This window comes from Cordyceps javanica, chromosome 4 (genome assembly GCF_051103115.1).
Source record: "Cordyceps javanica chromosome 4, complete sequence".
Classification (NCBI taxonomy): Eukaryota; Fungi; Ascomycota; class Sordariomycetes; order Hypocreales; family Cordycipitaceae; genus Cordyceps; species Cordyceps javanica.
The window spans coordinates 320,284-346,989 of NC_139298.1; the positions used below are offsets into that span (position 1 = coordinate 320,284).

Genomic DNA, 26,706 nt, shown 5'->3' on the forward strand with positions numbered 1-26,706 from the left:
CCGTGATCGACCCGTCCTATTACGCCGCTATCGGCGCTCATCTACACATCCTGATCTTTGTAACGCAGAGACGCATTGGTCTGATGCTGGCGGTTCGCATATCTCCTGCGTCGTCCCAATCCTGACAACAGGTACATCGCACACAATTGGGTAGCCAGGCGGTATCCGGCAAGCTGCACATCAACTGAGTCTGCGCGCCACCTGACATTGCCTGTCGCAGGTCTGTCGACAAAGTGTGCCGGACTGAACAGCGTAGAGCGGCCTGGGGCAACTGAGAAGCCGGCGAATGTTGTGAGCGCTACATTCTGTGTCGTCTCACGCCTCCAAAGCGCCCAGATTCTAGGCAGGTTGACTGTGGTTAAATAGACGTCAGGTCGCTGGAGGGGGTGGTCGACACTATAGTCCTATCGGTGACTGTTGAGGCGGATAATTGGCAACAAGAAGCCAGCGTCTGTTTCATCACTTGCCCTGCAGCTTCACACAAGCTGAGTAATGTACTTGCATCGTCCGGAGCGGCGACGCTTGAGAGAAAAGAAGACGGCAAAGTGATCTTGTCACAGCTAGCACCGGTCTCTACCCTGCATTTCGTCGACCTTGGCAAACCCATCGGACGCTCTGACTTGGCTATCATGAAACAAGAATCGACGTTGGTAGATGAAAATGGGCAAAGGATTACATCGAGACACTGACGAACGGTAGGGAGCCTTGATGCAATAGATTCGGAATCTTTATATAATCTGATTTTCATGATACCAGTCATTCAAGTCTAAACGTTTCTTGCAGAAAAATGATGGCTCGCGCGGTTCTCGTACTGGTGATGCCCTACATAACCCCCATCTTTCCGGCCTCGATGCCCTCAAATCTCGACACCAAACCCATTGCGGAGGAGCTCTCCATGACGATAAAAGATGAACGGGAGAGGTACAAACAGGGCTGCAATCAGAGCCAGCACGCTATTCCCCCAGCCCAAGCCCACGGCAGCATACAGGGACGGCGCGGAGAGGGGGAGAAAAGCAGCAGCGAGGTTTCGCAGCAACGACATGGCTCCTGTGGCTGACGCAGCGGCATCCGGGCCAAAGATGTCGACCATGTACGCCTGAGCACAAGAGCCGACAGTGACTAGGCCCAGGCCGCAGATGGAGGTACCAACAATGGGCACCACCCAGTGCGCTCCGTACCTGGTCGTCCATCCGTAGACGAGCAGGCCGGCAGGAAGCAGAGGGGCGGTCCACGTCATCAGGATCAGCCGCTCCTCGGGACGGCCGTCCGGGCCCTTGCGCACCAACAGCTTGTCGCCCAGCCTGGCAAAGACGACGACGCCGAGCGCGCACCCGACACCGACGCCGCTGTAGGCCAGGCCGGTGTAGCTGACCCGCCAGTGGTATTCGGCCTCGAACACGGCAGGAAACGTGGAAAACAGCAGCAGAATGACGCCAAAGTTGACTGCCACAAACAGGGACATGAGCGCGACGACGGGCGACAGTAAAAGAATCCTGGTGGGCCGTGTCAGTGCCGCCCGTAGGAGCTTGCCGGCGGGGATCTGCTGATCGCCGGCCGCCTGCAGCGTAGCATTGCCGGTCTCTCGACGGAGCCGCGCCGCTTTCTTCCTGAGAATGGTGGCGGCCGACGTCTCTCGCATTAACAAGAAACTCGCCAAGGTTACGACTGAGGCCTGTGGTTGAGTCGTCAGTGGGCGAAACACATGGTGCCACGCAATCAGGCATCACAGTGTGCAACACGGTGATGGGCTGGCCAGGCTGCCAATACCATTGCATGGGACAGGGTTATGCTACTTGCAAGAATGAGAATCAGGTAAAAGGTCCATCTCCAGCCGAGATGCTCCGTAACAAAACCTCCAGCAATGGGGCCGAGAACCTGGTGCAGCAGACATTAGCTCCGCCGCGTGTAAAGTCCATGGGCCGTATGGCGTGACATGAGGCTCACCGGTCCAAGCAGCGGGCCAGAGGAGTAGAGGGCCACGGCAACAGCGCGCTCCTCCCTCGGCAGCAAGTCTGCTATGGTGGCACCGCCAGTCGACATGTACGACGAGGCCGCCACGCCGGTCAGCATGCGGGAGACGAGGAACTCGGCGACGCGGGTGCTGCGAGCGCATCCGACGGTGAAGCCCAGATAGAATACGGCGCTGCCTTGGTACACGGGCCTGCGTCCAAAGACCTCGGAGAGGGGGGGGATCAGGAGCTGCCCGACGGCCGATCCCAGCGTCGCGATGCTAATGGTCAGGATCTCGACGTTGTCGCTCTCGTAGCCAAACTCGCGCTGTATGGCGCTGGCGCCAGGGGCGAACATGGTGGTGGACAGGTTGACGTAGAACACTGAGAGGCTGACGAGTAGCACGTTGACTATTTTGTGTCGATATGACCAGTTGCGGGGATTTGCAGCATCATCCGGGCCGGCCCAGTCGACAACGTGCGCCGACTTGGCCTCTGCCTCGACGTTTTCGTCTACGCCGGCTTGAGAAGTCAAAGGACCTATTTCGAGGTCTGTCATGTTGTTTGCCGCGGCGGTATTGTTGACTGAACCATGGTTGCCTGACATTTTTCTTGTTGTAGTGGCTTTGAGAAATGCGGTTGGCACAATTCACTAGATTTAGTAAGTCTTGTTGGACCAGATCAAGAAGGAGTTCTTATGTTTATTTCATTCCTTTTTTGGGTTCTTTTTCTGTATTTTCTTTTCTAACTCAAATAGAAATATTCTTGTGTATGCTTTAATGCATAGAGCAAGGTGCAGCTTATAAGGAGGAGGGCAACGGCATGTCAAAGGGGCCGCTTGAATGCTTACTTGGTCCATTCACACGCAGGTTGGGCAAATGCCAACCAACCTGCGATTCAAACTGCTCCTTCTTTCTCTGCATTAAGAAATTTTTGATATGCGACAACTTGCGACGATTGAAAAACGGCTAGCGGGCGAAAACATTCGAGGCCGTCGATTGCTCCGTGATTTGCTCCGTGATTTGCTCCGTCGATTGCCCCGTCGGCCGCCGCCTGCAGCCTAGCCCCGGTGGCACAGCCGGTGTCGCGTGGGAGTGGTGACAAAATGTTGCTGTTCGTATCAATCGTGGGGGGAGTACGTATTAATCTGTAATACATGTTGATTTCGCTGTCCGGTTCGCTCCGGCTCGCTCCGGCGCACCGAGACGCTCTGGAGCCATCAACTGTTCACACCCGGTTTCCCCGCGCTCTGCACAGCCTCGGCGGCGTTCTCATGTGCCCAACTAACTGTTTCTCTGCCTCCAACATCTCAATTGGTTATTTGCGCACGTAGCTACTACTTTCCTGCTCGAGCTGTCAAGGCACAACCCTGCGCTACGACAGTCTCTTCTCCCTCGGCTTCCTCGCCTGTCCTTTGCTCCGGCTCTCGCTCACATCTTGATTTTGTAGCTCGGTCTTCCCGGGTGAGCCCAGAGCAGCAACCGCGACATAATCCGGCCGACTTGCGCGGCCGGACATCAACCATGAAGTCAACTGGCGGGGCAGGGCGACCACGACCGTCGGCGTTACCCCAGCATCCCAAAGGCGGCGGCGACACGGAGCATGGCCGAAGGGATCGCAGGCGCGAAAAGCCGCAGCTATCATGCAATTTCTGTAGAAGCCGCAAGTAAGCCCCTCTTCTCTCGGTCTCCCGAGCCCCCCTCGTTGCTATTTCTCCTCCGTCGTACCAACTTTGTCTGTTCTTGCAGAGTCCGCTGCGATCGTCAGCTACCCTGCAATACCTGCACTACAAGAGGCGTCGGTATAACTTGCACCTACAATACTTCCCTCTCAGCACAAGGCACCGTCCCCATTAGCGTTAGTGAGCGCATCCAGCAGCTTGACCATCTGCTGCGTAAATTAGTCGAGGAACAGGCCAAACAGCAGCCGCAACCATCCGAGGATCCTTCCCTTATCGTTCCTGTTGCGGTCGGGTCGAGCTCCTCCGCGCAATCTGCCTGCCAGCTCACGCCAAACTCTTTGCCGCAAAACCCTCCTCGGATAACCAAACCCAACGATGGTGCAACTTCCCGGTCCCCGGTGAAAGAACCTGGAAGCACGCCCGAGAATGCGGGCTCGCCTGTGCCTGCAGAGAGCGGCACGATACGCCGGCACGTGCACGGGACAAGCTATGTCGGGAATGAACACTGGGCTGCCATCCTTGACAACATCTCGGAGCTCAGGGATCAGTATGAAGAGGAAGCGGCGGCCATGGTGCTCTCATCACCCGCGGAGCCAGCCGAGGGGCGGCCGAGTGACAGTGCCAGGCCGCGACTGCTCTACGAGCCCGTACACGCCACGAAAGCCGACATCATCGCCGCTATCCCACCCCGAGCATCTGTGGATCGAATGATTGCTCGCTACTTCCACGCCGAGGGTGTCATACCGGAAACCATCCACCGAGGACAGTTTCTTATTGAAGTATGATCTTGATCCCAGCGCAATTGCTGTTCGTGTCTTGTCAATGATCTAACCTTATTGCAGTACGAAAAGTTTTGGCAGCAGCCGCTCGCGACTCCAATATTGTGGGTTGGGCTTTTGTTCAACGTCATGTGTCTGTCCACACAGTACCAGCAGCTGATTGAGGAGCCGCTGAGTCCGGTCCTCGCTGCGCAGGAGTCCTTGTTTCGACAGCGGACGGTCTTGTGTCTCGTCTTGGGACAGTACACCAAAGGCGGTGACTATGCCCTCGTGACAATGATCAACTATCTCAACAGCGAGCAGGAATTCATATCCAAAGACAACGCTACCGACCTGTGGCTCCTACAGGGCATGATTGTGCAGATTGCGTTGACCCTCGGGTATCACAGGGACGCACGCAACTTCCCGGCCATCTCGCCATTTGCTGGTGAGATGCGGCGGCGAGTATGGGCCGTTGTGTTGCAGATGGATCTGCGCTTGTCGAGCCAAGTGGGATTGCCTCGTCTCGTCAAGGCGGAGGAGCACGACACCGCAGAGCCAAGAAACCTGCTGGACTCGGACTTTGATGAGGGCACGGCTGAGCTGCCACGCTCTCGCTCGGAGGACGAGCCAACGCCGATTTTGTATACTCTAGCCAGGATCCGGATCGACAAAGTCAACCGCTTGATTAGCGACCTCGTCAGCAACGTGCAGGAATATGCCTACAGCAAAACCATGGAGCTTGACGCGAAGCTGCGTGAGGCCGAGGAGTCGATGCCTCCGTTATTCAAGTGGCGCCCACTCAGCCAGTCACTGATGGCTCAGCCACAAGTCGCCATGCACAGGGTTCTTCTCCAGCTTGCGATACAGCGACAGACAGTCTGGCTACATCGCAAATATCTCCGCCCTGCCTATGCGGACGCGTGCTATCACTATTCTCGCCAAGCGTGCGTCCGGGCGGCCAAGAGGATCCTTGAGTTTCAGCAGACGATCCACGACGAGACAGGTCGTGGCGGACTACTATACCCAGTTCGCTGGATATTCCTGTCCGCACGGCTGCATGCCGTTTACCTACTAGCTATTACCGTTCTCTGCTACTATCTGCAGCGATCGAAGAAGCAGCCCGATGCGTCGATCGGCAACGATGACGGGGACAGTGCTATTGTCCGATTGTTGCGCAGCAGCTATTCCATTTGGCCAAGGTCCGAGGCTATGGACGACGATGCAGACAAGGCCATCGCATATCTTGGTCACTTTCTCGGAGTAGGTGGCCACCAGAATGTTGTCGCCGCGCCTGGTGATTGGGATCAAGACGCCACATTATCTCTATCTGACATGCTTTCGGATGACATGTTGCTCGAGTTTGATTGGAATACCTACAGCTAATACAAACATTCGAACCTGCCAAGGTCGTGCAAATGCGGCCGAGGTAGACCACCGATGGCGGACCCGGCACATGCACGCGCGCCAGAACCAATGTCACCAAAGGCCATTCGCCCAATAAAGCGTTTCTATGCTGGTGCATGTAAGCACCTATTTACTCTGGCACGCTACTGCCGAGGCTCACAGTCATAATCAATCAGTACGTCTATTATGCTCATGCTGCCGTCAAAGTTGTTGTTACGCGTGCCAAGGACGAGGTAACCACAGGTTGGTATGCTCAAAAGAAGAAATGCCGTATAATCCATAAAAGTCCATTTTTCCCTAAAACAAAGACTGTGGAGGGAAATAAGAAAGTAATATACCGAAATAGTCTAATATGTGCAAAATATACACATGCCGCTGTAAAGGTCAAAAACAAATGTTGTAAGGATATCATGCATGTTTATTGCGCTAGCAAATGAGCCAGAAGTTGGCTCTCGTCATCCACTTCATGATCAACGTCTACTGGGCTCGGCAAAGCGAATGCCGCGACGCGCGGGCGGCACGCGCTCGCCGCCCTCATCTTCCGAGTCGCTGTCGCCGTCACTGTCACCCATGCCGAGGGCGGCCTCGCGACGGCGGCGCTCCGCCGGTGTCTCGCCCGCATCGCCCTGGGCGGCCCCGTCATCGCCGCGCGCGCTCTGCTGGCCCAGGACTGCGAGGCGCCGGCGTCTCTCGACGGGCGTCTCGTGTGGCTCGTCCGAGGCCGGAGTCGCCGTGGAGGATGGCCGTGTCTCCTTGACAGCGGCGCGGCCGCGGCCGCCGGATTCGTCGGAGCGCTTGCTGGCGCGCTCGCTACTTTCAGCGCGTGTCTCGACGATGCGCGGGACACCGGGACCTCTGCTGGGCGGCACAAAGACGGGGTTGCGCTTAGCAACCTCCTTGATGGGCCGCGTGGCGGTAGATTGCTCGGCGACTTCCTTGCGGGCGTTGGCGTCAAGCTTCTGCACCTCCTTGATGAAGTCCTCCTTGTTCATGCGACGGCCGACGCCGCCAATGGTGAAGCGGATGTTGTGGTCGTCGTCACTGTCGGGTTTGTCTTCGGGTGCGGTGCCGGTCATGCGGCGAACGGCGGTCCAGCGAGATCGAGCGGGCTCTTCCTCACCGGCCGCGCCCTCCTCGGCGGCCGCCTGGGGGTTCTGGCGGGCCAGCGCACCAAGACCAAGATACTTAAGGCTCGAGCCTAGCATGGCGCTGGACTCCTGGCTGGATTTGGAGGATGGAAGCTGATAAGTCTTGACAACCTCGCCATCTTCGTCTTCGACAATAATCTATGCAGCTGTTAGTTTTGCAAAAGGCAGGCGTAAAGGTCACGGCTAATACACACCTGGTTACCAAATTGGTAAGCGCGGGCAGGTTCGTGGCTACGCGATTTCTTGGACTTGTTGTCCTTGCGCTTCTCGACCTCTTGGCTGTACATGTTGTTGAAGCGACGGCGCAAACTACCAAGGGACCATGTTACTTCGTGCTCAGCCGGAACAGAGCCGCCTGGCTCCTGGGGAGACTCCTTTTCGGGGCTCGGGACGACATCAATGTCAACAGAGTCAATGACTTCACCCTGCTGATCCTCGAAGACGAGATGGTTGCCTTCCTCGTACACGTTGACGCGTTGCGGCGAGGCGGGACTTTCATCGTCGTCACCGTGATCGCGCTCATCGTGGAGCTGCTCTGGCTTCTCTCTGGCGCTGTCAGTGAGAGTCGAGTCGGTGGTAGGTTGGCTCGTGTTGGCCTGTTCGTCGGTGGGAGACATGGACTGGCGGTTAGGGAAGATGGCCGACTGGGAGACGGGACCGCCAGGACCAATGCCGTCGTCCCACTTCTTGTGCTTGCGCTTGCGGGAGACGAGGGAGGAAGCGCGGCTGCCGGATCCGCCGTGATCCTCTTCTTTCTGGCGACGCAGGAAGCCACCCGGAGGGGCAAGAGTGCCGGCAGGATACTGAGGGTCTTTGAGATCGAAGGAGGCCTCGGACATGGTTTTGGCCTGGGAGCGGGATTGCGACGAGATGCGAGGCAGTCGGTTCATCCAGGAAGGGCCGTCCTCGGGGGCGGCGGTATAAGACATGGTGAGAGACAGGGTGTTGATGCGCTTGCCGAGGGTGAAGACGGCAACGGACGAGCCGTGTATGAGAATGGAGGAAATGACGAGGAAGGTGACGATGGGCCAGACGAGGTAGATTAACGCATAGTTCTCGACGTCGGACTCTGGCATCTGAGAGAGCGGGACGGGCTCGCCGTGCTCGAGCTCGGCGCGGGCAAGAATGGCGACAAAAATGGCACCGACACCAATGGGACCAAAATGACCGGCAAACAAGGCTTCTCGCCAATTTCGGACGTCGGGTATAAAAGGTTTGAGGGCGAGCATGATGGGTAGGCGGCGGAAGAGTAGGACGAAGATGGCGATGACGACGAGGCGCCAGGCGGTGACGCCGAAATAGCCGGAGTTGTACTGCTCCCAGGGAATAATGGTGCCAAAGTAGACAAAGTAGGCGAGATTGATGAGCAAATCGATAACGTTGGAGACGTGGGATTCTTCCGTCTTTTCGCCGAACCAGCCGTCGTTGGAGAAGCCGACGCCGGCCGCGAAGCCGACGAGGAGGTCGTCGACGCCGAGGATGCTACCAGAGCCGGCGCAGAAGAGGGCGACAACAAAGTAAAAGACGAGGAAGCTCTCACGATCGATGAGGTCGTACTTTTCGGCTATGCGGATGCCATGGCGGGCAATGTAGCCTATCATGAAGCCATAAACGGCGCCAAAGATGCACTCGTAGAGAACGACGTAGACGATGAAGTGGAAGCTGACCTCGCCAGCGTCACGGTGGTACTGGATGAGGTAGAGGGAGAGGTAAATGAAGGGAAAGGCCATGCCATCGTTGCAGCCAGACTCTGCGGAGAGGAGATCGCGCAGATGCTTGGGCACGCGCTTGGCGAACTTGCCCTTGCCGACAACGGAGGAAGCAAGGACGGGATCGGTGGCGGTGACGCAGGCGGCGACGACGAGGGACTCGAGCCAATTGAGGGCGGGGATCATCCACCAGATGAAGAGGGAGGTGATGAGCCAGCCGGCGGTCATGACGGGGATGAGGAGGAAGATGACGGACTTCCAGTGGCGTTCCATGTAGTACTTGGGAAGCTCGACGCCGACGGCGAAGCACTGGACGACGAGGACGATGCGGGAGAACTCGACGGTGACGATGTCGACGGAGCCCCATTCGTTGGGGTTGATGAGGTTGGCGGCATGGGGGCCGAAGATGACGCCGCAGAGGGTGGCAACGGTGGCCTCGCCAATGTACATGCGCTCCTTGATGAAGGAGGAGCAGAGCATGAAGAGGGAGGTGAAGCCGCCGAGGATGATGTAGACCAAGTGCGGCTTGGTGATGTCGAGGTGATGCCAAGCCATGGCGGGCGGATGTGAAGGTTGTCGTCGGCCTGGGTGGGAGGAGAGGAAGCGTCTGGCGAGTGGAGGAAAGAGGCGCGAAGAGACGCGAAGAGACGCGAGGGGAGGAGAGAGGGAGAGAGAGAGGGAGAGAGAGGAGGCGCGCGCGAGTATTATTAGAGGTTGGATTTATTATTCAATTCTCAAGCCAGGTTCAGTCAGCAGCAAAGCAACGAATGGGTGCGGTGACGCGGCCGTGGTTGAGCAAGAAGCCTGGCCAGAGCACCCCAATCGAGGGAATGAGGAGGGCGGCCAACGGAGCAACGGGCCGGAGACATGCGACACGAGAGCCAAGTCAATGAGCAGATGAATTGGAAAAGACAGTTGCGAGGAGAATGTGGCGCAACAAGGTTGACGAGAAGAAAGAGGCGAAGCGCGAAAGCAAAGGAAGGGTGAAGAAGGCAGACGCTTGAAGCTTGGTTATAGGAAGGAAAAGAAGTGTAGAAAACGGAAACAGGTTACGGCGATAGCCGGAGCAGAGAAGCGAAAAAAAAAAAAAACTAGATAGGTCGAGATTGAAAGAGCCAAGCCAAACAAAACAGTCAGTGCTGACTGGTTGTGGAGAAGGGGGAAGAGATGGGTAAAGTTTAGTGGCGTCAAAATCGAGGCATGAGGGGAGGTAAGTGTGGGTTTGTATATGGTGGTGGAGGTTGTGGGCGCGTCTGATTGATTATGATTGATGCTGATGCTGATGCGGATGATGCTGGTGCTGATGCCGCGAAGCGAAAAGGATGAGGAAGCAAAAGAAGGCGATGACGTGCCGAGGACCGGAGACGCGAGGCGGCGGGCGGGCGCGGATTGTGACGGGAATGTTTTGAAGAGGACGGGGGGCGGGAAGCAGTGATTATGTAGTGGCACCAGGGGCCAATGATGTTGAGGGCTGAAATATCAAGTCAAGGGCATTTACAAAGAGGCGGAAGAAGAGGAATTGAGTGTGCCAAGAGGTTGGCCGAGCTGGGGGAGGAAGTTGAAGTTGAAGTAGAAGAAGAAGCGAAATGCCAATCAGAGCGAACCTGGAGGCGATGGTTTTTTTTCTCTCTTTTTTTTCAAATATTTATTCATCTTCTCCATATAAAATACGATAAGTGGTTCTACCTTCGGTGCCTGGAATAGATGGCTGCATCACAAAGTTGCATCACGGCTCCGTAGGTTGCAAGGGTGCGACCTGCAGGTGTACCAGCACTCGACAGCTTTTTATTGTCCTCTCATGGCCGAGAAAAGGTCTTTTTTTTTAAAAAAAAATGGCCAAAAAGAAGAAAAATAGCAGGGTTCTTTGGAAGTGTCATGGGCTCTGGCGTCATCATACCACTCACTGTCCTGGCATCTGCAACAACCAAGACCTCCCTCCCCATGTTGGCGACTGGTTCATCTTTCTGTCTTTTGTCTGTCTGTCTCTGTCTCCTCATTGTTGTTCATTGTCTGTTGCTTTTTCTTTTTGCTTTTTTCCCCAACGCATCTCTGACGGGGCTGTCCTATTCATTTGCATAACGACATCTCCACAGTGTCCATGTCGTAATTACTTAGCGGGGGGGGGACCATGGGCATGGTCCGCATGGATACTTTCTTTTTGCTTTTGCCATTTCTGGCTTTGTTTTTTTTTCTTGTCTTTCTTTTCATCCCCCATTATTGCCGTTGTTATTCGCCTCGCCGTGTCTCTGGCCTGTCTGTCTGACCTTGTCTGCATTCAATGTAACTACAGTGCTTGCATCACGTATACTTACACACACACACACACACACACACATCACACACATACTGAGTACTCTCTCTCTCTCTCTCTTTCTGTTGCTTTCTCTTGAGGAAGCTAGCTAGCTCTCTCTCCCTCTCTTCCTTGTTTGGCCAGCCACTCTATCAGTATCCATCACTTCCCACCCCAGCTAGCACCTCTTGGCTCAGCGCTGCCCAAATCTCACCGTTGCAATATTGGTCAACAAACTTGCGCCCGATGACTGTACTTGCTCGATTCATACCCGTCATTGTCCGCGTCCTCCCCCCCCCCCCCCCCCCCCCCCCCCTCTCCCCCCATCCCTCCATTGTCTCACAGCCCCATCAGCCTCATCCCACCACTGGCCATATCATGCCAACCAACCAACCACTGTCCGGCCAATCACCACACCGCCCGCCGTCCTCGGTCGCCCGCAGCTGCATGCGCCCTCACCCGACGACATTACACGGTGCTCTCAACTAACTTCCAGTCTGTGCCCGAGTGTTGCGTTTACCACCACCAAGGAGCAGCGCGTGGGTTGTCGCGCATCCGACGCATCTTCTTCCACAACCATATTGAGTGCCAAACCTGCTCGCTCCATCATCCGCCGACGAATAACAATGCGTACCACCTTCCTCCTCTCTCCGCCCACCATCTCCATCCTCCATCCACCTAGTTGATGTCACAGCCCGCTCTTGAATCTACCATCCCCGCGGAAAAGTTTTGGAAAAAAAAAAAAAGACAATCCCATAGCCTCGAGCCACTTGCCACCACTTGCCACCGTCTGCCAATCCTCTCAGCCACGCCAAGTTTATGCTTATTCCTGCCCTCCCTTCCCTTCTGTGGCGGCGCCGTACCACGTACCACGGTACCACCAACTTTATGAACCACCTACTACTCCAAAGCGATAGCACTCAACCGTCGCATCTCCGGATCGAGTATTCCCCATCTTGGGGTCTTCTTGGCTTCCGCCTCTTCATCCGATTTTTTTTCTTGACCCTTCTTACATCTCTGGGCATCGCAAATCTCGCCGAATACCTAAACTCCTTCCCGTCCCCCCCAGCCAAGAATTCCCTTCTACGAATCCCTCTCCAGCCTGATATTCAAACAGTTCCGCAAGTCGCGCCAGTGTACGGAGTATCTCGTACTGAATAACTGAATCTCCACTGTTGGTGACCTAGCTTTGCTTGGCAGCATCCACGACCTGCGATCGACACCCATACAACCCATCAACCACTTCTGCACCTTGAATCATGTGTGACGGCCTCCAATTTCCTTGATTCCTCTTCCCGTTGTCCTTGCCATTGTGCAGATTCTTTCCCGCTCCATTCTTGACTACCGCCATTGTCTATCTGTGAGACTCTCTCGCGACGCGCAGACGAACCACTGGGTCGATCATATCAACCCCCCAGTAATCCGTAGCCGGTCCTGGTCTGTCCTAGTCACCCCTGTCATCATGTTTTTTGTCCACTCAGTATTCGTATTTCCTTTCCCTTGGAACACAAACCTCAAACTAATGAACAATCATGACGTGACTCATTGTAAAACAACTTCAGCCCGTTTTTGACTTCTTTTTCTCAACCCCACGGCTCTTGCCAGCCCGCCCAATCATGGGTGCGAGAGCCTGGCTCGCTCCGCTCCGTCCGTCCCCCCCCCTCCCCACGGCGACGCCTTGGCAGGCATTGCCACGCGCCTCGTGCGGTCCAGGCCTCCATCGCCGTCGCCCAAGTCGACAAGATGCACAAAGTAGACGAGCATACCATACCCCGGCAGAGACAAGAAGAAAACACCCCTGCTGCCGACCGGCCGTACTTTTGCGGCCTTGCGCCGTAGCCTGCGCAGTAGCCCGGTCAGCTTCCGGCACGCCGCCCATTGTGGGGCCGGGTCATCTGCACCATCTTCCACACCGGGCATCCGACAACGGCCCTTGCCCCTCCGCGTTCTCCCGTCTGCGTGCCCAATTCTTCTGCTTGTCGCCGCAGACTTTGGGCTACCATACCCTTTGCCCTTGACCAACAGAACTTGTTAAATTCAAGTCAGATCGCCGTGGGGAAGCCATGCGTGCATGCGGCGCTACGGGGGATCCTCATCAGCCCGACAGCCACAGCTGCCCGTCGTTTCAAGCCCGTCATCCTCCCCCCCGAACCTGGAAGCACCTGAGCCTGCTCCGACGCTCACAAGAGGTCGGCGAATCGGAAACAACGCCGTGTCTGTAGGTATCGGCAGCTAGATATCGCTGCTGCCGGGAATTCGAGGAGAGGGGTTTCCTCTGTGGTAATGCAGCTTGACGGCTACAAAAGATTGAACGCTGCCATAGGCAAAGCCGCAGATGCCACTTGGCGTTTGGATGCAACTCTAGTCGGACTTTTTTTTCGGGCTGCCTCTCCAACGTCCAGGGTCTCCTTTCATATACAATCAGGGCCGAAGCCGGTGAGCTCTCAAACACCTAGCCAGACAAGACGATTGCGACGCTTCATTTCAGGGCTCTCTAGCGGTGTAGGTTCCGGCTAGACATGCCGTTCTAATCAGCATGCAATCATTTCGTACTACGTGGCAATTACGGACAGTGCATAGTTCCTCCTTTCTGTGGACAACACGAATCAGTGGTATTGTGTGTACGGCCTCTCCACTTGTCCAAACGCAGACCGAGATTCGTCGAGCGAAGCAAAAGTATGATGAAAGAAAATGCATTAATAAATCAGAGTATAGTATTAGACCTCTCTATTGGTACAATCCATCGCCCGAATAATGCCAAAATAAATAACGCTAGCTATGTCCTGTTTAATTACCGTGGCTAACAGTGTAAACTGTCCCAACACCGCCCAACGCCGTCCAAATTACCCAAACATTCCATGTTCAATCAATCAACCCCAATCAGCGCGCACAAGCATTACGCGAGACAAATTGCAAATACAATCATCAGGATGCCCCAGATATACGGCCCCAACTCGCTAGAGGAGTTCGGAACGTTGGCAAACGGGTCTCCCGCGCCAAGCTCCGGATCTCGAGTCGGCTTTGCCGCCTTTGTAGTTGAAGTGCTACTGCTGCTCGTAGTAGAACTCTCGGCAGCCGTTGTCGACTCTGTTGAGGAGCTCGAGGTCGTAGAATTGACTTCCGTCTCTGTCTGCGTTGTCTCCGGCGGTTCGGTGCTCGAACTTGACGTGCTCGTGGTTGAGCTAACCGTAGGCTGTGTTGTCGAAGTAGTCGTCGATGTAGTCGATGTAGTCGTCAATGTACTTGAAGTGGACAAAGACGTTTCTGAAGATGTGCTCGAGGGTTTTGGGATGGTCACAGTCACTGGAACTTCCGAGGTCGTTGAAGATGTCGGCTGGGGCTGTTGACGGGTTGAAGGCTGTGGTGGCGGCACCGTCATGCATAGCGCATTCACCAGATTTCCTCGTTGCGCCTGCCATATCAGCGAGGGTGGCTGAGCATCCACGGTGTCGCACGACGCTCGGATGTTGTTCTGCACGCGCAAGAGCCCTCGCTGACACCTGGACGAGCATTGGCCGGCGGACAGGTCGCTGGTCTCGCATCCGAGGATCGGGGTGTTGTAGGCAAAGATGCAGCTGAGAGGCACCGCAAATGAACCCACCGTCTCGATTGCCGAGAGTGTCATAGCCGTACCGTGCACCCCGACGACCATGAAAGCCACGGCGCCAACGTATGCGCCCGTCCTTCTCATCGTGTCGGTTGGCTTGATCCTGTCGTTGTGGATTATTGCAAGTGGCACGAAAACCAAGAGGGCATACAGACAATAGATCGTGGCATGAATTTGTTTCTCAAATCACCGTCATTCGATGATGAAATTCCGCGACTGATATTCAACTGCGAAACGGTGTATAGTTCGTGGAAGCCACCCCGAAACGCTGGCCGTTACAGAAGCGTCGATTGTACACTGGGAGTATCGCGACACGACTGTTTTTTTTTTCTGCCGCAGCAAGAGGACTTTTGTTTCAAACTCGTAGTTAGCTCCACGTGTGCCATTTTCCTACTGACTCGTTGCCCGTAAAATTTAGTCTGCGTACCTCTCTCGATGAATCGTCGTTTCGAACCAGCCAGGTTTTTATTGCAAAGAGCCCGCACGAGCAGTTGCTGCGTGAGGGCAGTAATCGGCGGGATGGCTGTACTGCACTCTCGTGTCCCAGGTTATGACAAACTATGGCGGAAGAGGGAGACTTTTCTTTTTTTTTTCCTTGATCGGCAATCTAGGGGAGGTGACAAATAAGTACAGTCGGGCGAGGCCAGCCCACATGCCAGAAGAGCAAACGGCAGGAACGCTGTGGCGGGGAGAGTGAAACACCGTACAGGCGGTCGCTGAGAAGTTTCCATTTCAAACACCACACGAGTGCCTATTACCAATGGATGACGAGACGGACCTGGCCAGCCCGAACCTTGCATGAACTTTCATGGACACGGAGACTTGCATGCATTGCGGCGCCAACGATGAAAGTGCCGAGAATCCCGCAGCCGTGCAAGTCGGCTGACGGGCTGAGCTGCGTCACAGATTAATAGGACAGTGTGGTTCCAATGTAGATGTCTGGCATGCTCTGCCTGTCGAAAACGAAACAGCCATGTGTTTAGGAATGGGAGAAGCGAGTCGAGAACGGCGAGCCGTCATTGGTCGAGTTGGCGCTGAGTGCTAACCCTGCGCAGTGGTAACTGTGCTAAAGATGCTTTTAGTGCCTGAATTGGTGCGAAAAGCCGGGAATTCGGAGCAAATCAGCTGGGGTAATTTTGGAACAGTGGTTCAGCCTGGGCAATTATCCCGATTGGCAGTGGTCACCTCCCAGGCTTGCGCTACCTACTTCGAGGAAGCGTGCCATCCATAATGCCAGACTTGCAGTTGTACGTAGAATCCTGATGCTGTGTTCCCTACGATACACGACATCGTACCGCCCCGCGTTCAGGCTGCCTTTCACGCCCCAGCTTCATCGGTACCACACTCGCAGGGGTACATTCGTGTCTAACTCGGAGCATTTAAAGAGCTTTCTTATGAGTGTTCAATTCCGCCTACTTGATAGCGACGATACAGGACATACAAAAGCAGCCCAAATCGGCCGGCGGGGCTCACTTTTGACCAAGCAAAGCACCGAAACTTGTCGCTAGTGTCTATTCAACTGGCCGCTGGGTGATGGACAACTGCTGCAGGATGAGGCCCAAACGAGTTATTGTGGCACTTGTTATCTGATCAACTTTGTCGATCGGTCAAGGGTATTGTGAGGTGAATGAGTAGAACGTACCAGACCTCCTCGTGGAGGTCATAGATGACGACCGGGTGTGCACAGAGGTATGGAGCCCCCGGTCCGCGCCCGACGACAACATTCCAGTCAAAATAGTTGAGTCAAGTTTTATGGACCTTCCGTCCTACCGAACGCAGCCGTGAGTGAAGCTTGAACTCGTGGCTGCAAAGCGGGTCAACCACACCTACTAGCTGCTTCGCTTGCGCATCTAGATCTCCACGGGCGGCGATCGCAAAGCCGCTTTGGCTTCACGTTGGGCCACCTCCATATTATTCATCATCAGGTCTGACCTTGTTCTACAATGTGAGTGCGATACGGAACAGGTTACGCTTGAACAGCCGCCAACCACAGAAGGGGCATGCCGAAGCACGACCTCGCGCAGGTCGGCACAGCCAAAGCGCCCAACGATACGAGCCAACACGTGCCAGGCGATAATAATGACTTTGTGCAGCCTGCCGCCCCCAGTCTACCCCTCGTGTAGCAATTTAGTATTGTTACATCATGTACATTGCCTTGCCTCATGTCATCGAGACGGTGACTGCATCGTGGCAGGAAGTCATACTACGCACGTCATACGGCAGCCTCTCGGCATGCATTATACCTTGTGTTCTTGCAGCGACTCGAAGCAAAGCGGCCTTGATATTGCCACCGGATGCTTCTGGGACAATGAAGGCAACGAACACGTCGCGGCGGAAACAGACCCCGTCCGATTCGCCTTGTAAATCCATCGATACAGGCAACATTGTTGAGAAGCTTCTCACTCAGAGGCTTGTGGAAGACAGGCTTGGCTGCATGCGACAAAATCAAACCACTTGAAAAGTGTGTTCGATCATTGCTTCCGTAGCACCGTCATTTTTCTTCTTCTCCTTCTTCTTCTTCTTTCTCTTTGCTTCTTCTTTTTTTCTTTCTGTGTGGTTTTACTCTGATGAGAAGATGTCCAAAAGAAAACCCAATTGAAATGGACCCTAACTATATTTTAGGCAGAAAAGCAGCTCACCAGTCCAGGCGTGCCTTTATCATACGACAAGTGTTTTTCACCCCTTTCACGCGGCAGACGCTCCGTTCTTTGCAATCGGGTGTGAACCGTGGGAGAGAACCCATAGCCACCATGGCTATAGAGATTATACGCTTGCGTGCAACGCTCGTCTGGTATCGCCCGTGGAGCCCGGCGTAAGCAGCCGCCGCCGCTGGACCAGCTTGTTACTATCTGTTCCTTATGGATATAGATGGTCAACCGAGAGTGCACCCTTTGAGTGATGTGGGACGCGGCGACGAACCGGTTGACCGGATCGCCCAGTTGGTGGACCATTTGGGCGGCTGGAGTGGAGCGGCTGCATATAAGGAGTATGGGAAGAGGCCCTTGTGAATGCTAAGAGTAAGCGTAAATTTGCTAGACACTGAGCTTTGGTTTACACAATAGAGAAGATATCAGGCTGAGAATTGGCGGATCATGAGCCACAGATAGCAGGCACCAGAAAATAGAGCCGCATACACCGAAATGGAGATCGACCAGCCGCTTCATAAAAGCCAGCTGCAAAAATGGATGCCGCTGGCGCAGGGTTGACATCACTGGCCACCGCCACAACGGGCATCATCCCGTTATTGCTTTAACTAACGCTTCCCGTGATTTGATTCATAGAGCGCCACTTCCCCAGCACTCATAACATAATGGCCACGGCGTGCAGGGTCCGCTCATGCTGTCTCATCAGGCTGCATATTCGCCGAAGCAAGCAGCCCCAGCTCTTCTTCCAGGGAATGATGAATGCAGTGGCGCGCTCCGTAGCCATCGCATGGACTCCATTCGTTGTCAAGCTAGACGTCCAAACCAGGGCTGCTCGTGAGGCAGACTATCCGGCCGATGCCCAACGGCAGACCGCACCGGCGCCATCATGTAGTCTGTTACTGTTGATTAGTTTGGGACTGTTGCACGACGCCACAACCCAAGCCATCGGCTCCCCCACGTCAGATGTGGTCCCAATAGACTGCCCTGCCCTGCAATGGCTGCCTCCCAGCGCGCGGCCGGTTTCGAATCCGTGTCGCCCTATCCCAGCAATTAAAGGCCATGACCTACTCCAAGGAAGCTATAGCGACAGCTAATACAGGTTTCGTGGCCTGGCAGCCAACAAGACACAGACCACTCGACTTGCGCGACCAGGATTCAGCTTTCATCATCTCCACCCGAGCCCCCAATGTCATCCTTCTTGTGCCACTTCAGATGCAGCAAGTAGGGCCTTGTAGTTTGATACATTGGAGGTGTTCACACCCGCTCGCCGGCGTACCAATATAGCTCTTACATGTTAAAAGACAAGAGACGCTACGCAGAAACTCTGTTTTTGGTACTGCCACCTCCATCATACTGTGCAAGTCGGCCTGCCAACGCTTGCTCAGCGCAGCAAACCAGTAGCAGCAGCACCAGTGGTAGCGTCAGCGTCGTCGCCGCGCCGCCGCCACTTGCACCACCACCAACATGGCTGCGGCGGAGGATAGCAACCCCAGCGCGGCGGAGGAGAAGTTGCGACTGTTCACGTCGCCACCCGACCCCGTTGTCCAGCTGCATCTCGACGTCAACGCCCTCTACATCATTCTGAGCACGCAGGGCGCCAACGACGCCTGCCACTGGGTGCTGTACCTGCACATCAGCCCGTGCCTCGGCTGGGTCTTCCACATCACCAACCTGGGTCGTATGAGCTGGGGGTACCGCTGCGACGAGTCCCCAGACATGGCCTGGACGCCAACGGCCGTCGCCGCCGTCAAGGTCGCCGCCGACATGGTGCCCGAGATGCACGAGGCGCTTCGCGGCCGACTTGGCCTCGATAGTCGGCCGGTCATCAAACTCGAGGACACGGAGCGGTTTGGTCCCCTTGACTGCCGATCGTGGCTGCTCCAGGCCCTCTACGAGCTGGATAATGAAGGCTACATTAGTGTGCTGCCCGGATACTCCATCGAGGACGTGGCGGAGGAAGCATCGTCGCTGGCATCTGCCAACCGGTCCTTGCTGCAGCAAAATATGGCCAACATATCAGAGCTGCGCAAAGAAATCAACAGTGCTTGCTGCGCGTTGTGATGGTTCCCGGCGTGCGTCGTCCACGTTGGCTGCGTCTTGCCACTGCGAACGCTGTGGTTTTTCGTCGTGAGCGGGCCTGTGATTTGCTTACGGGGATAGCTTCTCGGAAGGCCAGCTAACCATTCAATTGTCGGAAGCAAATTCAAATAACTGCACGGCTGGAGTATTGGTACATTTATAAATTGAGGATCCGCATTTCGTTCTTCTCCCGCAATGTTTTTCCCATATGTAGATAAAATTCCAATCACGTGGGCCTTGGGTATCTCGCTCCTGCTTAGCGGGCGGCTTGCAGCTTAAACGTTTGCAACCTCCACGATGGGTGCACTTGCAGACAGGGCCAAATCGATAATTGCCTCGTCCAAGTTGTCGCCCGTGGAGAAGAACATCGTCTCTCAAACATTTCTTGTCGCCTCATGCAACCCAGAGAATGCAGCGCGCGAAATTCTCCGCCGCGTCGAAGATGATAGCGTCCCACTGGAAGAGGCCTTGCGCGGTCTGAAGCACGATTGGTACAGGGTCCTGGAGCTTTGTGTGTTTTCTGAATTCTGAAAGCTTTTTCGTAACGTGACTAATCTAGTTAATAGTATCGAAGCGAACAGAGGTAGATGCCGAACTCGAGTCAAAGCTATTATTGCGTGACGGGGGTCAGTGCTGCTTGACCAGAGGCGCCTCGCCAGGCAGGGAAGCACAGCCATTTCACATCCTGTCGCCATCACTGCGGAGTTTATGGGCAAACTCTCAAGGAAATGAGTCTTCTTTTAAGTGCTTGGAAGCTTTTGTTTCCGCCGACTATGCAAATGTTATCCGAAGAACCCTTGACACTAGATCGGCACGCTGCCAGCTTGAGAACGCCATGTTGCTCAGCCCAGCGGTCGGGCAAGCATTCTGGAAACGGGAGATATGGCTGTCTAGTGATATCAAAGAGAGTTCTAGACCCGGGCGACTCCTTTCAGATAGTCAAGTGTATGATCAGAAGGTTCGTACAGTGGACACTCATTCTACGCTGTACACTAACACGCACAGTACGGGGTTTTTGGTTTTGCACCTGATGATGACCCTTCGAGCGACGATATGAATGATGGCGTTCGGCTTTTCGATTGCTCTCTTTATACGGATGACCCGGCAGAATTGCCACTTCCCAACCCTATATTACTCAAAATCCACAGTCTATTTGCCAAAGCACCCGAAGTCAATGATGCAGAGCGGGAAGTAGCGCAGCCTTGGCCGCCGCCCGTATCAAACTGTATGCCATCGTTCGGGATGCCCATGTACTCGTTCGCTAATGACATGCTCTAGTATACTGGAGTCGCAGGTGGCAGCTTCTGTTCCGGCGAGTCTGGTATATTGTCCCTGTCTTCATTCGTCGCTGGTCCTACAGACAACTCATCAATCGTGGGCAACAGAGCAGCATTTCAGAGATAGTATACAGCCTTCCTCTAGGCTTGTACGCCAAATTCTGCGGCGATACTCAGGGTGAGCCGGCTGCTTTGAGGCTTTTGGAGACTCATGCCTCCTCTGTTCCATCACCGCTGTTCGTGGACCTTATGCCTCTTGTAGCCGACGGCAAGCCGTGGCTCATTATGACTGGCATGCCAGGCCAACGATTAGACGAGGTGATTCATAAAATGTCGTATCCAGAGCGGCACCAGCTGGCCGATGATCTGGCTGCTGCGATAAAGGCATACCGCAATGTCCCTAATAGCTCCAATTTCCTTATTGCAAGTGCCTCTGGCGGCCGCTTACAGGATCCCCGCACATCTTCCAGCGGCTGCGGGCCGTATCAGAACGAATCAGATTTCAACAAGCAGATTACTCGGGGATGCGCACAAGATCTGGAGCAGGCGTTTCCAGATGCCCACTCCCGTCGATATCCCATTGTATTTACGCATGCGGACCTGTTTCCTTCCAATATCCTAATAGATTCTGGAAGACTTTCGGGGATCGTGGACTGGCAATATGCTGGATTCTACCCAGCCTACTGGGAGTATACAAAAGCCATGCGTTCAGTGAGGCATGCGGAGCACTACCAGGCTATTTTTCGGCGTATATTCAGCGAATATGAGGATGAGCTGGAGGTCGAAGAGTTTCTCTCCAGTTACTTTCCAATATGGGGCCCGAGTGAGCCGGAGGCTGGCGAGACTGTCTTCCCTTCATAGGGTGGGCCAGACGGGCGGGGGCTATTATGCCAATAGCTGTCCCAACCGCGAGCGAAGGGTTCGCGAATAGACGCGAGAATGAGTGCTGGCAAATCTTTATTCTGGCTAAAAACCAAGGCGGACCTCAATGCGCGTCAGCTCCAATTTTTCCCTTTTCGCACTTGCTATGGTGACCAGCACAAACACAGCCAGGCGCAGAGCTATGTCAGCATCAGCCAGCCTATCTAAAGAGGCAGGTGGCAAGCCACAGTCCAGCTGAGCTTCGCACATCATCCTACTGACGAATCAGCCGTGTGAGCTAGCCAGCCTTATCTACATTGCGGTGAGCTTCTTCGTTTGTACGTTATTGCTATTGGCGTACGCCTAGCAGGCAACAACTGTTGAATTTCGCAGTCGGTGCAATTGCTAACGGAATTGTCTGCCAGTAAAACCACCCAAGCGTAGCCTTATCCCCCACACTGATCAATGGGCTCTTCATTTTCTTCTCTTCATCACAAAGGTCTTATTGGCTCGTAAAATTCAAGCTTGTCTCTGCTACACTCTTCGATAATCGTCGGTTTCGTCACGTGGAAGTTATTGCTTTGCCGGACGTCAAGATTTCCAGTCTTTGGAGCGTGCGCGACGAAGGAATCCGATCATGGATGCATTGCCTGCACACAAGAGTCACAGCACCTCCCAGGAGTTGTTTAGCTATCTCAGTGGAGATGGAACCAGGTGAGCATAAAATCTGTTTAACTTGGCATCAAGTTTGTTAACCCGACCCTAGCGACCCTGACTGGGTTCATAGTCTCGTGGTAGTCGGACGACATGGTTTTATCCAAATTGCTATAACGTGTGCATCATTTTTATGGGCAGTCGCGCGAATAGTCAGAATTCGACATCGTGGCTTAGGCAAGACCGTTCCGTATAAGCCAGAAGGCATTTTTGCTTACGAAACGATCGGCCATGTCTTCCGAGGGCTGACATTGACACTCTTTATTGTCGCTGCTAGTCACCATGGAAGGCAATTGCCTAATGCTGTCGCCGTTGGATACGTATTTTTTTTAGGCTTGTTTCGAATCGTCGTGAGGGGAAGTACGAGACCGATGTTGGTGCACCAAATTGCGCTGGTTTCTACGGTCACGCTCTTTCTGACTGTAGCAGCTGACTTACTGCCTGTTGTGGTATTAAACTCGACATATCAGCCAGACCTCATCACCTCCTTTGCAATCGCATCACTTACATGTACCTTGCTCGTTCTGGGGCTCTCACCCCGTGAATGGCAGCCTCCGCACGCCGGGGTTGATCTTCCGCAAGGCTTTACCGCTAAGCCGTCGGACGAAGAGACTCGCAGCTGGATCAATGAAAACGTCACCTTTGCACACATTGATAAGCTCGTGTACAAAAGTTTTAGAGGAAAAATCACTATGGATGATATGCCGAACACCCCCTGGCATTACCACCCAGAACTTCTGCGCCGCAGATTCTCTGAACTAAGGAAAGAGAGGAAATCAACGGGTCGGACCATCTTTGCTTTAATGAGGCTGCAGATCTTGCAGTCCATTATACTTGGTATCAGCTATCCTTGTTTTGAACTGTGTGGCGCCCTCAGTCTTTACCAGATCCTAGAATACATTCGAAATCCGGAAGCAGCCACATTGCGGCCATACGTCTGGGTTCTGGTCATGTTTGGGGGCCGCCTGTTACAGAGTATTCTCTTGCAGAAGTTCATCTGTCTTACCAGAAAGCTGGCTATGCTTTGCAAGATCATGCTGACTGGCGAAGTCTTTCACGCAGCCCTGGGCTCACGCGAGCTCAATGGCAACATACTCGAAGATGCGAAGAAGGAGAAAGACGAGGCCACACAGGCCAGAGAAGGTACAGCGGCGGGTATGCTTGAGAATCTCATCTCTACAGACATGAACACGATTACGCATTTGCGCATTTTCCTCATGGCAGTCGCGCAAATCCCTGCCTCTCTCTTGGCCGTGGTCGCGCTATACAACGTCATCGGCTGGCCCATGTTTGCTGGCCTTTTCATTGTTTTATTGAGTGCACCGATTGCAGGATATGTCATGGGTCATATGCTTCGTTTTGAAGAAAAACTGAAAGTTTTTCAGGACGTCCGTATCTCACTATTGTCGGAGTATCTCCGGTCCATCAAAGCCATCAAATACTTCGGCTGGGAAGACTCTATTGTCGATAGGATCAAAGAAGTTCGTGCAAAAGAACAACAACAAAATTGGTACATCTCAATGTGTTGGATTTTATTCTCGCAGGTGACATCAATTATGCCGATTCTCTCCATGTTGGCGATGTTTGGCCTCTACATCGGCGTTCTGAAGCTCCCAATGACTGCATCTGTGGCCTATACAACGGTCACCCTCTTTAACACTGTCCGAGGAAACCTTGACTTCATCTCATCAGTCATTCTGGAACTGCCGAGAATTCTAGTATCACTCCGTCGTTTTGATAGCTTTTTCGCTGCTCTCAGTCCGCTTGACCATTACCCAGAAGGCCCTGTTCGAGTTGACCATGCAACTTTTCGTCGCAATGAAACAGCTGATTTTTGTTTATCCAATCTGACAATCGATTTTGTTGACAACGGATTGAATTGCATCACCGGCATTAGCGGCAGTGGAAAGACAACACTACTGCTAGCCCTACTCGGGGAGACGGTCAAGGAAGCTGGCAGCGTTACTCGTCCCAGAGATGCCGCCTTCGCTTCGCAGACCTCTTGGCTGCAGGCCCAGTCCATCCGCGAGAACATTCTATTTACACACGAATATGATGAGAAACGCTATAAAGCTGTGATCCAGGCATGCTGCCTTGATGTCGACTTTGCCGAGCTGCCCAATGGAGATACGACGCAGGTGGGGGAGAACGGTGCTGCACTTTCGGGTGGACAGCGCGCGAGGGTGGCCCTGGCTAGAGCACTATATTCATTCGCTCCTTTATTGATACTAGACGATATCTTCTCGGCACTGGATACTAAGACCACCATTCTCTTGTGGAATCGCGTTTTCTGCTCTGATCTCATTACGAATAGGACCGTGGTTCTTGTCACCCAGCTCGGTTGGATCCTTGAGGAAGCTGACTTGTCAATTACGCTTGAAGATGGCTCGATAAAGTCGGCTAATCAAAACATCGGGCATGTTCGAGTACCGAAACCTGTGCCAGCGACCTCTGGCGAGAACTCGGATGATGCAGCGCTTGCTGAACAGTCATCGAACCTGGGAGTGGATGAAAAGCAAAACCTGATAGATGAAGAAGTAGCAAAGACTGGGATACTCGGTGGATTCCCTGGTAAGTGAATCCGTTCCAAACGGGAAAACATGCTGGCCTTGGCTGATGATGAGTTCGCATAGTGCTACAATATCTCATGTATTTCGGCGGTCTGCTTGCCGTCATCCTACCAATACTGGTTATGCTTACGCAAACAGCGGCTGAAATGGTTACAAAATACTGGCTGAGCGTTTGGGTAGACCATTCCAAGACAGATGTATCGGCTACTGCTTCATTTTACCTGTCTATATTTGTTGGTCTAAGCATTGGTGCCGATGCAATCAGTGCAGTCTGCTTCTGGGCATTTATCAGAGGCGCATGGTATGCAGCAAGAACGCTACACGAGAGGGCGGTTCATGCCCTGTTCAATGTCTCCTTATCCTGGTACACCGAGCATCCCGTCGGCAGAGTCATCAATCGTCTCTCTGGCGACATCGAAACTCTGGATCAGAACATCATCGGCACAGTCTTTTTCACCATCCGGACCGTAATTATGGCCTTCATGATGCTCAGCGCTATTACTTTGATTCTCCCCGTGTTTATGGGCCCAACTCTCATGCTTGCTGCGCTTGGCATTCTCGTGGGAGTTATGTATAATCGAAATGCCATGTATCTCAAGCAACTGAAATCAGCGAGCCAGTCTCCTATTCTTTCTGGGTTCTCCGAGGGGCTCAGCGGATTGGCTGTTATTCGCGCGACTTCGTCATTGTCAAACGTCTTCTCGGAAAAGCTGGGGCAATTGCTGTCGGCATTGACGCAGGCTAGTATTTCGCAAATCGACGCGGACCAGTGGATCAAATTTCGGATGAATACCATCTCGGGATTGATTAACGTTTGTGCTGCATCCCTGGCTCTCTGGGAGAGCAACAAGTTATCTGCCGGGATCGTCGGATTCTGTCTCTCGCAAGCGACAGACATCAGCTCCGCCATATTGATGCTCGTGTTTCAAGCAAACGAATTGAATGTTCAAATGCAAACGGTAAGCAATACATGTATCGCTTTCTAGGACGCGTACTCATTTATTGTCCTTTAGTTTCATCGTGTTCGAGAGTATGGCAAATTGCCAGCCGAGGAAGAATCGCTGAGCGAAATAAAGCTTGAGGCAGATGCTGCAGCCCAAGTCGATCATACTACTCCCCCAGCATGGCCCTCTACCGGAGCGATTGAATTCAAAAATGTTACAGTGCGGTACGGCTCTGATGGTCCCGATGTTCTGAAGAACATAAATCTGCAGTTCAACGCTGGCGAGCGCGTGGCTGTCGTTGGGAGGACTGGAAGTGGGAAAAGTACTGTAAGTGCTACCTATCTCTCTATCGACTTGAGAACTCTCACTAAATATTGTTAATTGAAGCTTATCTTATCGATGCTTCGATTTACAAATGTCGTATCAGGAAAAATCTTGTACGACGGCGTTGACATCATGACTCTTTCGTACAAAGAGCTCCGCCAAGCTATTTCCATGATCCCACAAGAGTCACAGTTATTCCAAGGAACATTGGCCGAGAACCTTGACCCAACAGGCACAATTCCCGAAGCTCGGCTACAAAAGGCGCTCGAGGTTTGCCAATCAATCGCCGCAATCAAGGCAACTAGACAACCTTCGGTAGCTTCTTCAGAAAACGGCGAACTCAGCACTGAGAGCACCGAGGGCCTCACCCTACAAACCCAAGTCAAAGCAAAGGGCGAAAATTTCTCTCATGGCCAACGTCAGGTTCTCTCGCTGTGTCGTATCCTGGCAAGACAGTCCAAGTTGATGCTTCTCGACGAGGCGACGTCGAACATGGACTCTGAGACAGACTCTGGTATCCAAACAGCATTACGCGAGGCTGCAGCTGATGGCAACGGGCGCTGTCTCATCACTATTGCGCACAGACTCAAGAGTATTGCTGACTATGACAGAGTGGTGGTGATGGGCGCTGGTGAGGTGTTGGAGGTGGGTAGCCCCCAAGAGCTGATGGAGAAGAGAGGCAGCTATTACGATTTAGTTATGCACGATCGCGACGCAGCTACGTCTGGCAATATTTGAGAGGT

General features: G+C 53.8%; 7 protein-coding genes across 7 annotated transcripts; 4 read left to right on the plus strand and 3 right to left on the minus strand.

Moving 5' to 3' along the window:
- Positions 1-856: 856 nt before the first annotated feature.
- On the minus strand, positions 857-2,556 carry V2A60_006001 (major facilitator superfamily domain-containing protein; the record flags this gene model as incomplete). The annotated part of the gene is made up of 2 exons (XM_083257299.1): positions 857-1,672; positions 1,945-2,556. The coding sequence occupies 2 exons, from the start codon at positions 2,554-2,556 to the stop codon at positions 857-859; spliced, it is 1,428 nt and encodes a 475-aa protein (XP_083113425.1).
- Positions 2,557-3,472: 916 nt separating this feature from the next.
- Positions 3,473-5,774, plus strand: V2A60_006002 (uncharacterized protein; the record flags this gene model as incomplete). Its single annotated transcript, XM_083257300.1, has 3 exons — positions 3,473-3,615; positions 3,698-4,409; positions 4,473-5,774. The coding sequence occupies 3 exons, from the start codon at positions 3,473-3,475 to the stop codon at positions 5,772-5,774; spliced, it is 2,157 nt and encodes a 718-aa protein (XP_083113426.1).
- A 491-nt stretch (positions 5,775-6,265) lies between these two features.
- On the minus strand, positions 6,266-9,207 carry V2A60_006003 (alkali metal cation/H+ antiporter Nha1 C terminus-domain-containing protein; the record flags this gene model as incomplete). Its single annotated transcript, XM_083257301.1, has 2 exons — positions 6,266-7,081; positions 7,138-9,207. 2 exons carry the CDS (start codon positions 9,205-9,207, stop codon positions 6,266-6,268), a joined length of 2,886 nt encoding a protein of 961 aa, XP_083113427.1.
- A 4,631-nt stretch (positions 9,208-13,838) lies between these two features.
- V2A60_006004 (uncharacterized protein) lies at positions 13,839-14,633 on the minus strand (the record flags this gene model as incomplete). The annotated part of the gene is made up of 3 exons (XM_083257302.1): positions 13,839-14,068; positions 14,130-14,354; positions 14,441-14,633. 3 exons carry the CDS (start codon positions 14,631-14,633, stop codon positions 13,839-13,841), a joined length of 648 nt encoding a protein of 215 aa, XP_083113428.1.
- Positions 14,634-18,658: 4,025 nt separating this feature from the next.
- V2A60_006005 (uncharacterized protein) lies at positions 18,659-19,255 on the plus strand (the record flags this gene model as incomplete). The annotated part of the gene is made up of 1 exon (XM_083257303.1): positions 18,659-19,255. The coding sequence occupies one exon, from the start codon at positions 18,659-18,661 to the stop codon at positions 19,253-19,255; it is 597 nt and encodes a 198-aa protein (XP_083113429.1).
- Positions 19,256-19,570: 315 nt separating this feature from the next.
- On the plus strand, positions 19,571-21,411 carry V2A60_006006 (aminoglycoside phosphotransferase family protein; the record flags this gene model as incomplete). The annotated part of the gene is made up of 4 exons (XM_083257304.1): positions 19,571-19,784; positions 19,840-20,231; positions 20,279-20,498; positions 20,552-21,411. 4 exons carry the CDS (start codon positions 19,571-19,573, stop codon positions 21,409-21,411), a joined length of 1,686 nt encoding a protein of 561 aa, XP_083113430.1.
- Positions 21,412-22,817: 1,406 nt separating this feature from the next.
- V2A60_006007 (uncharacterized protein) lies at positions 22,818-26,701 on the plus strand (the record flags this gene model as incomplete). Its single annotated transcript, XM_083257305.1, has 4 exons — positions 22,818-24,696; positions 24,759-25,654; positions 25,709-25,966; positions 26,027-26,701. 4 exons carry the CDS (start codon positions 22,818-22,820, stop codon positions 26,699-26,701), a joined length of 3,708 nt encoding a protein of 1,235 aa, XP_083113431.1.
- Positions 26,702-26,706: the final 5 nt, after the last annotated feature.